We start from the raw sequence: 15,901 nt of genomic DNA, 5'->3' as shown, positions 1-15,901 counted from the left end.
TTTAATGGCAAAGCTGACACACATAGAAAGGTTTAAGCTAAATATTTTCTTCACTAATATTGTTACAATGTAAAAATATAATTATTAAAAAAATAATAAATTATAGTCAAATAAAACAATTACTAAAACCTTGGAAAAAAGATACTGTGTAAATAATTTAATAACATGCATCATAAAAGTTGGAAATTTGATTAGTTACAAGGAAGATTTCAAATTAATAAAATTAAATTTAGTTTCACGAGTGTTCCACTACATCTAATTGTATTAATTTAATTGAAAATAATATGATAATCTACCAAAGAAATTAAAGATGAAAAAGCAAGTACTTACACGAGGGTTATCAAAAAAGAGTAGCTGTTGTTCTTTAGCACTAAGAACAAAATATAAGTTTTTCCACTTGCGATTCCCTTGACCTGGGTTAAAACAACCTGAGAATTAAAGTTATGATAAAAGTTTAGATCAAACACATAATAAAGTTTGATCACTGGTAAACTCAATATAATGCAGAACTTTGAGCTAAAATTCAGTTTTTATTTATGTACTTACTCTTTTTATTCAAGTAACCCTTCATGCGAATTCCTTTGTTGCGCTTGGCAATTCCAGATTCACGACTTTCTCTCAGTGTTGCATAAATATCATGAGATTTCTGTTGAATCTCTTCAGCTTTACTGAGTTCTTTGGATTCATAAGGAGCCTGAAAGTATAAAAGAACATTACACATAATTTTAACTAAAACATTGTAAAAAAAAAGGAAAATTAAGAGAACACAATTTATAAAAATTAGTTGTAGTAAAAAAACAATATGGTTTTCAAAATTTTCAGTACTTTTAAGATTTTTAGAGAAATGAAATACATTGATGGTTCTTTGGATAAGGGACAAAATCAAAATGTAAAGTATCTTAGCTTAGCTAAAAACACATAAATATAGTTTTAGAATAAAATTTTAAAATCTTTATCACAAAAACTTAAGCATAGTAGGATAGTGAGTGGACAATAACTTTTGCCAAATTAAATTGGACACATTTTTATTTTGCCTTCTCATATAAAGTAAAAATTTTAGCGTTATTTTAGCATTACTATATGAACTGCAGTTTCAACCAAACTTATCATAGATTTACAAAAATAAAATAAATGATAATAAATCAATTAAAAATAATTCAATTGAAATCAAAAACATATAAAGCATTTAAAGCAATTAGGGGAAATTAAAAAAAGTATATTAAGGAACTGTATTACACCAATCAAGCCTACACTACAATTTCTAGCAAATTTATAAGTGCAATCAATACTGAATAAGTACATCCTTTCCACTAGTTACTCTTGCAAGTTGATATTATTGTTTTTAATCATAACTATGCCATGGTTGAATAGAAACGTCATTACCTTGCAAAAAAACAAAGACTGAATAAAGAAAGACCAAGAAAGAGATAAGTGAAGTTTAAAATTAAATTTGAGAATGATTAAAATATGTGGAAATATGAAAATCCGATAATTCTGAAGAGGAGAAAAATATTTTTAAGTGAACTGCTGCTGGGAACCACTATGAAGGAAACTGGATGACAGTTTGCTCACACTTTTTCAAAAACAATGCCAGCTTACTAGATGTATCGTGCAGAAGTTTTAAAAAATAGTAATTTCCCTGGACACCACGAACTTAAGTATTATAAACGTAAATCATGGAATCAAAGAACCAGCATAGCAATAAGAGTCACTAACAAGTAAACAAAAATTCAGCAAATTAATTGCTATGTAAAATCAAATTTTTCATTCATTTTGTGTAAAAATGACTAATGATATCTGCAATATCGACCAAGCTAATTCGTTCAGATAAACCCTACACCAGAACTAATGATTTGGTTGGAAATAAATTTAACTGTATCACAAACACTAGGTAACTTTACCATTGTTTATAGTTTTCGTTAAGTTGACAGCGTTCATCATTTTAAAAGAATAAATGGGACAATTCTACTTCAGGCTGAGTAAAAAATACCTTACATTCACTGTTATTTTAAACAACAATTACATATCACATGAGAATTATGGGATTGAGGGGGTGGGAAAAGTAGTTGAAAAAGAATTTCTGCATGTTCACCATGAGTGACAATAATTAATTTATCAATTCTACAATTGATACTGCTATACGATTACTTTTTTCAATGCCATTCTAAAATATAACTTTTTTACTTAATATTAACTACTTAAATATAAATGATTTATAAATGCAAAAAAATAAAAAAAATTGTGATTTACTAGTTGCTACAGGAAGAGAAAATATTGCAGCACAAAAACTAATAGTAATGTAATGAATTATCATACATTGCTAAGTATTATATAAAAGAATCATAAATAATTTACAAATTAATTACAATAATTTAATATAAACAATTATAGAACTGTATATTACGCATATATAAAACTTTTGCTTACTTTGAGAACAGGTTCACCCAGATGGTGGCCTTCTACAATCTGCTCAACTTTATACCTGTTCACAACAGCTTCTAGACTGTAAATACATTTTTAATTTAGAAAATAATCATTAACCATTGTAATGATAACAATAATAATTTTAAAACACTTTCAACTATGAAAAACGTGGCTACTAACTATATAATAATTAATCATAATAACAATTATATTTTGCTAAAAACTAATACTGTCAATCCAGATATATAATATATATATATTTTCTAATATAGTTTCAGCATGACCAATGACTACAGATACATTTAAAAGATCAATTAGCCATTAATAAAGAAATAAATTTAAATGTCCATAATAAAACAAAATATAAATACCTATCAAAACATCGTCCACCCATAATGTACCGATTCCCTCTTTTTTCGATGCGAAAGCGTTGAATGGTATTATTAATATGAAAGAAAAGTGAGTAGTTTCCAGGGGAATTATCACTAGGTCTCACTAAGAAGCTTCCAGGACCCACTGTATAAATAAAAAATGATGAATAATTACTTTCAGGGGGAAAAAATTAGATATGTTAAATGTACAAGTTAAATTATATTAAGATAATAAACATCATCTGAAAAAAAGTACTATGCTTTAATACTAAGTTATTGAAATTTAATCATAATTGATTTTTTTTTAATATTTTCTATGCATTTAAGATAATTAAAATTATTCACACAATTTTTTCTGTTTATGTAATAACACATAACAAGTAATAGGTCTAATGGGAATGAGAAGTGTATTACCGGATAAAAAAGGGCTCTCTTTATAAATATATAAAGAAGCTAGTAATTGTAGAAGTACTCAGAAATAAAATTTAGGAGTTTGAGTGTTCAAACATTATAGGCAAGGCATCAACTTAAAAAAAAAAGGTAACGAACATATTGTGATGATAAAAAGTACCAGGATTTGTCCAAAGCCCATGAAAATGCACAAAATAAAAATGGAAAATAAAATAACATAGTTGATTAGTATTTATTTGATCTAGCAAATAAAGAAATGGAATGACTTACTCTTAGCAAGCTTTTCCACAGCAGCTTCTTTACTTATCGTTCCATGAAACCAAGGATAAATCTCATTCGGATCAACATCATCATCCTGAAATATCAATATCAATTTAATAGAGGCAAATTTTAAGATTAGTACAAACTTGAACATTGCTCTCATAGACTTGCACACCATTTTTTATTGGAAGAGCAATGCTCGGCAAAGTTACTAATTTATAAATAACAAGAAAAAATTTAATGCAACTTCTTAAAAGATAAAAACATGTTTCTAAAGCAAATATACAAGGTCACTCAATATAGTTTGCTTAGGAGTGCAGCAAAAAAAAATATATCATTTCATGACTTAATTTTATTTGATACGACAAAATAAATTAGTATAAATTTATTCCATATATTTTCTTTCAACATATATATATATATATATATATACTTTGAAAACTTTTGGCTTTTATGTATGTTACTTGCAGCTTACTTAAAGCATTTATGAAATTATTTTTATTTAAAATAAATTCAATCATTTTATAAGTTATCATCTTTTACCCAGAAGCAGTATTTCAGATTAAAAATATGAGTATAATCAAAAAAGAAGTATCAAATAGAGACATAAGGAATAGTGATTTGGCAAAATAGTCAAACACTTGACGGCCGAATAGCAAAATGTTTTTTAAAAAAATATTAATAAATATTTTTAATAACGAAATAAGTTTAGTCATTATTGAAAAATAATCAAAACTTGCCTGTATTATAGGTATGGGGCAAGTGTAAAAAAAAAAAAAACTTTATTTAATAGCAGGGTTGGGTTTTTGACGTCAAAAAGTGGTTTTTGACATGACAAGGGTATAATACTGGTTTAAACCGTCAAAAATGTCAAAAACTGAAGTTTGCCAAGAAAATATATAAACTTCAAAACTACCAACAGTTGCCATGCATTATATTGAAATTTAATTATACTATAGGTAATCAGCAGGTTTTAAAATATTTTTTAATTAAAATTAAGGTAAAATAACAGATTTAAAATCTCAGAAATTTATATTCAAATGCATGTGCAGAAAAATTTTGCACAAAAATTGCTTAAATATTTATATTTAAAAATTTTTTTTTTCTTTTTGATACTTAAGAAAATTAAAAGTTTATTACTATGCATTTTTGACATATAAGGAACATATAACTAATATTTATAAGGAACTTACAAGTTATGCTGTATAAATACAAACTTGATATAAGATACAAGTGTATAAAAAATTTTTTTTTAATGTTATACCGAATATCTTTATTATCCAGTAATTTAATTTGAATTTAAAAGTAGTTATATTTATGAATAATGATAAATATAATTCATATTGTTTATTATATTTATTTATAATTATTACACTTATCATTTTAAAACAATTTTTATCTCTTAATTTTTTTTTTCTCCACTTGTATTAAGAATACAAATAATGCATATCTTGAAAGCAAGAAGTAATTATTCAACAGCTGAATATTTAGATATTCAACAAAACTATATCGTATTCAGCAAAATGAAATTCACAAGTATTTGGATAAACTAAATTTTCAGCATAGTAAATGAATAGGCTGAATATACTGTAAATCGACACTAACTACTCTGTGTATTTAACAGAAAGCACTTAAATTTGTATTGTCTTATGTTAAAAAGATTATTAAGAAGATTTAAAAGAATATTAAAAAGATTTTTCTTTAAAAGAAGATGTCTAATGTACAAAACTGCTAATGTTTATCTTTAAAAATGTCTAATTTTTAGTATAATCTATACTATACACTAAATTTGGTTATAAATAAATTTCTTAATAATATCACTGCAGATTTTCAATAACACATGAAAATGAATACATAATATTACAAAAGATGTGAGTTTTTAAAAGTACAAGATTTTGGTTACTATTCAAAATATAAGTGTTTCTTCAAAATTTTAAATTTATTTTTTCTAGAACATATTTAGAAACACTATCCTTTAAAAAATATATACATTTTATGTATTAATTAAATTTCACATATGAATATAGGTTTTTGACATTTTCGACATTTTTGACAGTGAGGTTTTTGACATGACGGTTTAAACCATGGTTTAAACTGTCAAAAACTGTCACATGTCAAAAACCTGCCAACCCTGTTTAATAGGAATCTTTATGTTAATAAAGATAATTAGATATTAAGATAATTCAAAATATTTTAGGTAAAAAAACTAACTAGCAACAATTAAAAAAAATCAAAGTTGTAGAGTTGGAAAGAAAAATGTCCCCGTAATTCCTAAAACAAAGCTGTAATGTGAAAAAGAATATTTTCCAGAACAAAATTATCCATAAAACATTAAAAGAGAAAATGTCTATCAAAAACGTTTTTAAAAATGCAGCACTATCATAAAAACAAAGATTCAAAAGCTAATCACAAAAATAAAAACTCATCTTATTTTTGAAAGAATATCTTCATTTTTTTTTTATTTTGAAAGAATATTTTCAAGGAAAAGTGAAGATTAAAGTCTAATAGAAACCCTCTTAAATTGCACCGTCATAATAACAATGTCTATAGAAACAAATTTTTTTGAAAAAGAAAAACCAAGACAGAAAGAAAAACACAAATTATTCTTAGATTTTAAATAAAAGATTTAATGCTAAAAATCTTAATTTAACTTTTTCCAGTTGTCATATTTTTATAAAAAAGCGATCATAAAAGAATAACAATCATTAGAAACGCTTTTTAAAAGATACTGTAATAATAAAAACGCTTATAAAATGAAAAGTTAATAAAAAAAATCAAAAGAGGAACTATAAATTTTTTTATCTTAGTTCTGAAATATAACTTTAATGTTGAGAATCGCAGCTTTCTGTACTAGTTATCAGTCTTACCGTACGAGAAAAAGCAACAATAAAATAATACAGTCTATTAGAAAGACTCTTAACAAGCTTCGCTTTAGTTAAAACAGAAAGTAAACAAAAAGAGATTTCAATTTTTAAAATATAGTGTTGAAAAAATGATAAATTGACTTGCCTAAATACAATTAAAAAATGGCAAGAACTAGATCAAAATTGTATCTCTATCACCATAATCAGAAGTTATTGGATGCTTTCTTTTTAACTATCAGCAGTAATAGATATAGCCATTCAACATAAAAAAAGGGGGGGGGGATAACGAGCTTTTAACCAAAAAAATATTATTTTTTTAAAAACGAGTTATTTACAAATTTAAAGATGTAAAAAGAAATAAAACACTTCTAATTACCTTTCATTTACATGTTTTGATGAAAGAATTTTTTTTAATGATTACGCATCGATTAATAATTGAAAATTTTTTTAACAATTCAGTTAGTTTTCAATTGATTTTAAGGAAGGAAAAGGAAGTTAATTGAGTTTTCACAATTAGAACATTGATTTAGAATTAAAAAGTGTAGGAAACAGAATTTTTTTTTTTTATAAACTTAGTACTTAAAATTAATAAAACTCTAACTAAAAAAAGATGGATAAAAATTTTAACTATGATGAAAATAAATTACTTTATATGCAATACTTATTTATTAGAGCCTTAAATGCATTTAAAATTTTTCCACTCAATTAAAAACTGACAATTAAACTAATTAAAAACTAACATACACACACTAAAGGAAGTATAAAAAAAAAATATTCAATAATTTTATGTAAACATATATATTTTTCGGAAAAAGTATTTGAGTCAAACAACTTTTTTTTAGATTATGCATTTGGTACATTGGAAAAAATAATATTTGAGACAACTATCATAAAGAATTATCAACTTATTTATTTAAATTTAAAGAGAGTGCATTTCATAAGAAACCTGAATCTGTTTAATAGAAAAGTGAAAAAAATATTTATTTACCAATTCTTCAACAAGTTCTTTGAATACTAAACCACTTTCCTGAGTACGATGCAGAGTACACCAAAGCCAACCATCACCCATATCATTGTGTACAATAAATATGTCCCCTTTTAGGAAACTGAAATTACATTGAGATAATTTTTTTAATACTTAATTGAAAGAAATTATGCTCTTTTTAATAATTAAATACATAAATAGCCACTTGTACAAGCTGAGTTTTGTGCTTTACAACCAGCAAAAAGTTTTAGTCGCAGTGGATATTTTCATAAATATTGTACTTTTATCAAGAAAACAATCGATTTTTTTAAAAAATATATTCTATTACATAGTGTTTGTTTCATTGAACAATGGCTTGCTTTTTAAAAAACTGTGTAAAAAAGATTTATTTATTTATTCTGCTATTGATAATATTTATTTTTTTTAGATATTTTAAATTTTTCACCACTTTTTTCAAGATTGATATATTAAGATTTAACTGTACTATACTAACTAAATAATGACAATAATACACAATAAAGCAAATTCACAATTATATTTGAATATATCATTTAATAAAGGCATTTATATTATAATCATCAATTTACTATAAAAACTACATTTAAACAATAAGGTTAAGACCCTAAACAAAAACTCAAAGCATATTTGCTTTGAATTTTTCCAGATTGCTTTTAAGTAAGGAAGGTAAATAATTAATGTGCATGTTTTCCTCTTCACATATTTATATTATTAAAAAAAAAAAAAAAAAAAAAAAAAAAAAAAAAAAAAGGAATAAAAGAATTAAGCAAAATTTAAGTTCATCAGTTTTATAAAGAAAGATTAAAAATTCTTGTTGACTCATCATTGATATCATAACATTAAAGAAATTCAGAGCATCAGACAAAATATTTACCTAAAACAAGAATTTTATAATATTCAAAGGTAATACATAATTAAATTTTAAGGAATGTAAAAATAATACAATACCTAATTTCATCAGTATCAGGCATCTTATTATAAGGTAGTATTGCAACAACTCGTTTTTTATCATTTACAGGCTGAAAAACAAAAAAGTATATCATTATACAAATTAGTTTGTTAATTACTATTTACAAATTTCTTAAAAAAATAAAAGCTTCTAAAATTATCTATACCTACAACTGATTCATTTAAAAAAAAAAAATCCTAAACAAAAACGAAGTGTGTCTTCAATTCTGTTAAAATTGCATTAAAATTACCTCTTAGAATTATGTTAGAATTAACTTTCGCACTTTGTACAATATAGTAACTACTTCTGAGAAATATTTATTATCCAAAAAAATTTTTTTTAGACTTAATTCTTTTACAATAAAAAAGCTAATGCTTAAAATAAAATTTGCAAAATATATTTAAAAATATATAATTAAAGAGTTAATAACTTAATAGAGCACTTAAAAAATACAAAGATTTAGCTTTTGTGTACACATTATTAATTTGGTATGAAAAAGCAATTAATAATTCAATATTAATAGGTGGAGAAAAAAATTTAAAAACATTAATTATTTAAACAGATTTGAAATTATATTTTATAAGCAAATGTACCTCTGGAGGTGGCACAGGATATACAAGTCTTTCCTTTTTCAACAAATCAGACCAGCTTGTATAATAACCAATTAAATCTGACAGTGAATCAAATTGCCTACCACCAATATAATAGTCTCCACACACAGCAGTAATCCTATATGAAAAGAAATTTTGGCAAATAAAATAATAACAAACAACCAAAATTAAAAAAGTAACAAGCATAAATTAACACCCATTAAAAATGATAATAATAGACGTACAAATTTTTACAAAAAAAGTGACAAATAACTATACATTTAAAGCAGCCCAGCAAAAATCTTCTATTTAACATTAACAATAAATTTAGTACAGCTCTTATGGGTAGTGCTACTATAGTAAAACAAACTTAAGCTACTCTATCGAATACATGCAACTAAATTTAAATACTTTTTACTAGTATGATTTAAGGAATTGTAGCAAGATTTGGATGCTGAACAAGAATATTAATTTATTTTATTTTTATAAAAAAATAGCATAAGACAAATAAATAGGGTTCACGCCAGCAATGAAAATTAAGTGGTACAATAGGATTACTTAGCTATTCATTTAGTGGTCTAAAAACTTAATTAAGGGAGAAAAAAACGGAGCCTTACAACTTACAATCATATAATTCATGTAACGGTACACATAAAATATTATTTATTGCCCAATATAACACCTAAAACTAATTTGGTTCATTATCCTATAATGTTCAAAGATTTGTTTATTTATAAAAATTATGTGGAAAAAAAAAGATAAAATAATATAAATAATAGATTCAATAATTAATAGATAGAATAGTAAATAGATTCAAAAAAGAGATTACAATGCTGATAAATAAATAAATGAGGAAAACAGAGAAAATAAGAACTAATAAAATATGTTGTTCTCATCCCCATGACCAGCAGAGCTAGATCAGGTCCATGAGCTCGTTCACTCTACGAAAGTCTACAACCAGCAGGAGAGCTTGAACCAGGTCCTGCCTGGTAAGTCCCAGACAAGATAAAATCAACAATGTTCACACTGTTAAAATTAATTACCTAAAAATTCTAAATTTTTCAAAAAAGTGAATTCTTAAAGAGCAAAAAATATTACTTTATTGATGAACAATTAATTTTGTCGGGTTTTCTTTCAAATTTTCGACCTAATTTTTTAAAATTTTTTATTATTGTTGAAAATTAATATATTTTCTATCCTAATTCGAAAATACTACAAAGTATTTTTGTTAGCGAGCAGTTTCTTAATTACAGAAAAGTACAAAATATTTTTTATTTTAATTCAAGGCAAGAAATCTCACTATGAAAATTGTGATGAAAGTGGGATAAGTTGGACCAACTCTTAGCAATATTCAGAAATAAAAAATAATAGCGGGATTTGAAGTAGCGACAAATTAAAATTCAATCATGTTCTTCAGCGCATGGCATGCAACACTGACCATAAGAATGTCAAACGTATGGAATGGGATGACAAGAAGGGTATTAAATTGTCAGTACATAAATGCAAAGCACAGCACAACATGCAAATTTGAAATTTCTCTATTTAATTTTAAAAGTTTTTGAACTACAATTTCAATTATTACATTAAAATACCACACATTTGAATTCTTTACTATGCGTAGAAGAATAAAATTAGTATTTTTTTTTTTTTAAATGCATGGAATTTGATGGAAAAACTTTTTTTGTTAATATTTTGTAATTTCCTAACATATTTTACAGGTGACAAATTTGTCGTCCGCGTGTGTGACTTTAGCAACATTCATAGAACATTTGTCATCATACTGGCATGAATCTTACAAATAAATAAAAACTATTATTAAAAATTTCAGAGCAATTTTAAATAAAATAATGAAGTAAATAAAAATAGGTATACCTGAAATGGTTGATACCAGTATGGCCTAAGTAGGATAACACATATGATCCAGGTTTACGATCACTTTCCCTAATAAGATAACTTCCCAATTTACTGGCAGCTTGCAAGCGAAGTTCAGCACTATAACGATCAAGGCGTCCATGATACCACCTAAAAATAAATCAGTATTAAGTATTCCTGGGTTCTCAGAAATAAAATTTTAACTCCTAAGCTAAAAGACTTATATAGGTTTAGTTATATGTCTACTAGAGATTTTCTATATAAGAAATCTCTCCAGTAACAAAATAGAAAATTTAATACATACAGAGAAAAAAAATTTCCATCTGTTTACAAATCATTATAAATTAGAGATATTTCTATACCAATACCTGATTGTATAAACTACGATCCTCAAGAGTTATTCTTTTAGTAAAATTTTAAAAGACAATTAGTTGTTTATTTGCATGGGGTCGACTTTAAGTTAAACCCCTCAAATTGACCAATTTTATAAAGCTTTATTTTATTGTAAATTAACAAAAAAACTAGATCACTTTTTTAACATAGGTACCTACATGTATATATTTACCATAAATTGACTGTACTTCCTAATTATTAATTTCTTGCCTATCTTTAATATCTGAATAAAATAGATAATAGAATTTTAAATAACTGTTAAATTTGAAGGAAGAAAGTGTAAGAAAACTATATTATAAGCCTGGAAAACTTCCCTCAATTAATGAGCTAATGTTGGACCAGGTCGAGGGCTTTTAGATTAAGCCCATATCATTTCTTATATATCACTGCTTCTGAAAAACTTCCAAATGAATTTTTATGTTATATCTATATTTAAAATTACAGTATAGTAAGTTGAAACAGCTAATCAATCCCAACAATTTGGAAAGAAACAACCAACTTTTCAACCTAATAAGAATAAATTACAGATTTTGATTTCATTGATATAAAGTAAATAAATAAATAAAACAAATGTTATAGTTTTTGATTTTTTTAATAATTTATTGGTTAAAATGATTTAAAATCAATATACATGCTTTGAAAACCTATGTTTTGTTTTCTGCTTCTAAGAAAAAAATATCTCAGAAAAAGCTCAGCAAAAGTAAATAAAAGAAACTTTACACCAAGAAATACTAGTCTTTATTTCTTAATACCAAATTCAGTCAATATCATAAATGTCAGGTTTTAAGGCTTAGACTTTGAGGAGACTTTTGATTCTCCTGAGACAAATGGAGATCAATATATAAAAAAAAACTTGGGTTAATTTAAAAATTTGATTAGAGTGAAGTATTGGGTGCTCCTTAAAATGGTGGCGAATTTCATTCAATTTGGCTAAAACCTGCATTTTATTTATTAAGTTTGAAAACATAAATATTGCTCAGTAAATTAAAATAAAGATTATATAATTAAATGTGCATTAGTTGCTGTAACAAAATATAGTATAATCAAAATATAACAAAAACTATTGTGACATAAAACATAGAAAATATCAAAAATTGAGGCAACTATTGTAAATTTTTACCAAGGTACACTTCATAAGACTAAATAAATTTTTACTAGTGTATTAATGAGCATTGATTTAACATAAATAATATTATGCAAGTTTCAAAATTTAGAGATATAGTTAAAAATGTACCTTGTTAATTTAATAAAATTCATGATATATTTATGATGCTTACGTACATAAGGTAATTTATTAACAATTATTGAATGTAAAGAGAAGTAAATATTTATATTACATTAATGAAAAATCTAGGAAAATACAGAACATCAACAGAAAATAGTTATAAAACAGGAATGTTAAATAAAAACTAAAACATAAGCTTACGTGAAATTGCTTGAGAAATTGACATCATCAACAAATGAATGATTTATAACAATTTAAGCAACTTATCAGAACACAAAAACAAAGAAAACATAGTGTTTTTATCTTTAAGAAATTAAACGAAGATGCAGAACTCACTGTGATTGAGGAGGGGCCGTCAGGGAAATATTAACATTTTCTTCAAAGAAATCGCCTTCTCCCAAGAAAGGATCAAACTCTTCTTGAATACTCGTCTCTCGAACATCTTCTTGACTACCGGGAGTACTGTGTCTTCGTAAACGATTTTCTAGTTCCTCTTTACTATGATCTGCCATGATCGTACAGTGTCTGCATAACAGGATTATACTAACATGATTTTAGTGAGCTAAGTCACATTGAAGAATAAAAAGTATGCATAATCATCATAAGTCATAGAAAATACTTTGCATTGGATACAAATTTAAAAGGAAACATTGTACAGAGTGGGCAATCGATGATCTAAATGCACTGGAATCACCTCACTTCGTTCGATCGAAAATCCATCAAACTTTTCCATTCACAGACTCTTCTGGCGGTTAATACTATGACAAACCGTAGTAACTGTCATGAATGAGATTATCTTTCCAAAATAAAAGGATTTATAAACTTTAAACAACTTGATGAGTACTGTAAACTTCATTTTTTCAATTATTGAAACATTTTTACTTTCATACCAGAAAGGTATCCAATTTTGATGAGATGTGTTGAAAGCCGAAATTTTATTTTTTATTCTTCTGAATAAAATAAAACATTGCAAACAATAAGAAAAAACTTTTTTTTCTGCTTTAATTCTCAAGTAAAACTAAACTGAAAAGGTACGATTAATTTTTTTGGAATATTTCCAAGAAAAAACTAATACCAATATTTTATGTACGAAAAGGAAATTTGGAACCGGCAACTTGGCAAATTGAACGATGATTGGCTAATGCTTCATGTGATCCTTGTGTTTACATTTTTGACATGCATGAAACTAATGTGGTACTTCGGAGTGAAAGTTGTATGTTTTTAATCAAAAACACTATTAGTTGATTATTTCTTAACAGATATTATCACTAATTAAGGGTCCTTTAGGACTCCAATTTTTCTTATTCTAACGAAAGTAAATGGTAAAAAAATGTTTCTTCGCTTACCTGTAAGCAAGTTTCGTCAGCTTCAACTTACTAGTATAATTAAAAACACTAACTCATATTTGATTTCAAATCCCACAAAAAAAGTCTTCTCTCCATCCAACTACTGTAATTTTCATCGAATTTCATCAGTAGCTGCTCTACAATTGAGCTCCATTTCAAAACATAAATATCACCGCATTAATAACTTTCAATTGGCATCCTGTTCTTTATACTGTACTCAAAACAAGAATCCCGAAAATGATAGGAGTAGTTCCAGCAGCGGTGGAGACGACGGCAGTGATTCTGATGGCCCTCCCGAACCACCTGTTGAATCAGGTCCTGTTTCACAACATATGGGTGCCCTCACTTCAATGACAATCCCAGAAGTTTGGCCTCTGGTTCCTGTAGTTGCTGTTAGCCGTAACCCAGTGTTTCCGAAATTTATCAAAATTATTGATGTATACTCCTTTAAATATACTTTTTTGTAAAATTTTCATGTTTGTGTATGATATTTTCAGTATATCATATTTTTTTATTGCAGGTTACAGATCCAAATTTAGTTGATTTAATTCGTAGAAAAGTTAAATTGAATCAGCCTTATGCTGGGGTGTTTATGAAAAAATCTGAAAGGTAATCTTGATAAATTAAACAATTTTGATGTGATCAATTACTTGCCTTACTGAAAATAAAGCAATTCGTCCTAAGTTTTATATACTTTTTAAAATCTGATGAATTAAAAAAAATAATCGAGATGATTTCTGCTTCAGGGGGGCACCAAGTTTTGGTGACTACTGGCAGAGCCTGACAAAGGCAGGGGTATACGGGGCAGCTGCCCCAGGCTCCTCATCAGAGGGGGCCCCCAGATCGAATTGAAAATTTATTTTATGTTTCCTTCATTAATGAACTTTTAAACAAAATGTTAGTACAGTGTGAAACCCGGCAGTTTTATTTTAACTTTTTCATTAATCTATCGTATGAACACAAAAAATAAATTTCGTAAATCCATGGCTTTATAGGGCGGAATTCAGTTAAATTTTCGCAATTAAGATGGTCAAATTTGGACAATCAAAAACCTGCATTTTTACATGTTACAAAGCTCGATATGTTTACAAAAATACAGGCTTCTGACTAGCTTAATTGAGTCACCGTATTTGCGAAAATTTTGCTAAATTACGCCCTAATGTCAGCAAGGATCAGAATTTTTCACAGGTAGATGACAAAGTTAACAATCAGAAAACGGCATGATAGACATAAAATTGTCAGAAAATCAATAAAATGGTCAAAACGATATTTCGTATGACCATTGGAGAAGGAGACTTAATAGCTATTTTAGGTTCTAGTCAACTTTCTCGTTACCTATGTATAAAAAGGGCAAAAATTTAAATGCGTACATAAAGTTCAAATCTTCATTACTGAAGTAGTAAAGCAGAGGGGGGCCCCAAAAGAAGTTTTTGCCCTGGTCCCCAATTAGGCTAAGTTGGGCCCTGACTACTGGGCTGGGTAGTAGTTATAATAATATTTGCAGTGCATGAAAAAAATCGACACAGCATACAATCTCCAGAAATAACTATATAGAAATTTGAAACACTGATAAACTTCAATTATGTCATTAATCTTCCTTTTACTACCTTCATGATTTTTCCATCTGCATAATTACAAATCTGTCTAATTAACGTCAAATACCCACTTCTAATCTATGCTCACCTGTATCATTATTTTCAGCTAATTACCCTACCCATCTTTTCTTTCCTTTTACATCTCTTCCATGGCATGTCTGTAAAAGAGACAAGGTTATTGTCAACTGTGGAGCTTGATAATTAAAAAAAAAAAATCAGCTCAACTGTTCCAAAAATTGCTTTTGCATTCCACTCAGTGTATAAATCTCTTAAGTTGTTTGATACACAAGTCTTAAATGTAAAAATTTTTGCCAGTTAAATATAGATTTAATTAGATACACTGTTTATGCTCTAATAAAAATTTAAGATGGATGAGCGTAACAAAATGTTTTAATTTATATAATATTTCTTGTTTGCAGTGAAGCTGAAGTTGTGCCTAACTTAAGTGACTTACATAATGTTGGGACATTCGTTCAAATACATGAAATGCAAGATTTAGGAAATAGCTTAAGAATCATAGTCATGGCCTATCGAAGGTAAGATTTTTTTTTTTTATCGCCCTATATTCTTTTTAGTTTAATTTATTATTCATTTTAT

General features: G+C 26.5%; 2 protein-coding genes across 6 annotated transcripts in view; one reads left to right on the top strand and one right to left on the bottom strand.

Moving 5' to 3' along the window:
• vap (RAS p21 protein activator vap) overlaps positions 1 to 13,120 on the bottom strand; it is a 32,917-nt gene extending 19,797 nt beyond the window's left edge. For 2 of the 4 annotated variants that reach the window (XM_016072944.5, XM_016072945.5), the window contains exons 1-10: positions 12,700 to 13,120; positions 10,746 to 10,895; positions 8,877 to 9,012; positions 8,283 to 8,353; positions 7,320 to 7,437; positions 3,477 to 3,561; positions 2,796 to 2,940; positions 2,428 to 2,503; positions 547 to 694; positions 331 to 428 (exon numbers count right to left, since the gene is read on the bottom strand). In XM_016072944.5, coding sequence (XP_015928430.1) covers positions 331 to 428; positions 547 to 694; positions 2,428 to 2,503; positions 2,796 to 2,940; positions 3,477 to 3,561; positions 7,320 to 7,437; positions 8,283 to 8,353; positions 8,877 to 9,012; positions 10,746 to 10,895; positions 12,700 to 12,875 — 1,203 coding nt within the window. In that variant the 5' untranslated portion in view covers positions 12,876 to 13,120. The remainder of the gene's footprint in view (positions 1 to 330; positions 429 to 546; positions 695 to 2,427; positions 2,504 to 2,795; positions 2,941 to 3,476; positions 3,562 to 7,319; positions 7,438 to 8,282; positions 8,354 to 8,876; positions 9,013 to 10,745; positions 10,896 to 12,699) is intronic. The other 2 variants (XM_016072946.5, XM_071178616.2) reach the window with 1 other exon arrangement.
• A 310-nt stretch (positions 13,121 to 13,430) lies between these two features.
• Lon (lon protease homolog, mitochondrial) overlaps positions 13,431 to 15,901 on the top strand; it is a 32,507-nt gene continuing 30,036 nt past the window's right edge. The window contains exons 1-3 of one of the 2 annotated variants that reach the window (XM_043047348.3): positions 13,431 to 14,146; positions 14,230 to 14,318; positions 15,724 to 15,840. In XM_043047348.3, the coding sequence (XP_042903282.2) occupies positions 13,694 to 14,146; positions 14,230 to 14,318; positions 15,724 to 15,840 (659 nt within the window). In that variant the 5' untranslated portion in view covers positions 13,431 to 13,693. The remainder of the gene's footprint in view (positions 14,147 to 14,229; positions 14,319 to 15,723; positions 15,841 to 15,901) is intronic. The other variant, XM_071178615.2, reaches the window with a different exon arrangement.

The sequence above is a fragment of the Parasteatoda tepidariorum genome, chromosome 6 (genome assembly GCF_982258835.1).
Source record: "Parasteatoda tepidariorum strain Cologne lab strain chromosome 6, Ptep-v5.0, whole genome shotgun sequence".
In the NCBI taxonomy this organism is placed as follows: domain Eukaryota; kingdom Metazoa; phylum Arthropoda; class Arachnida; order Araneae; family Theridiidae; genus Parasteatoda; species Parasteatoda tepidariorum.
The sequence above is the reverse complement of the archived record's forward strand: the minus strand, read 5'-3'. Positions and strand labels throughout refer to the sequence as shown.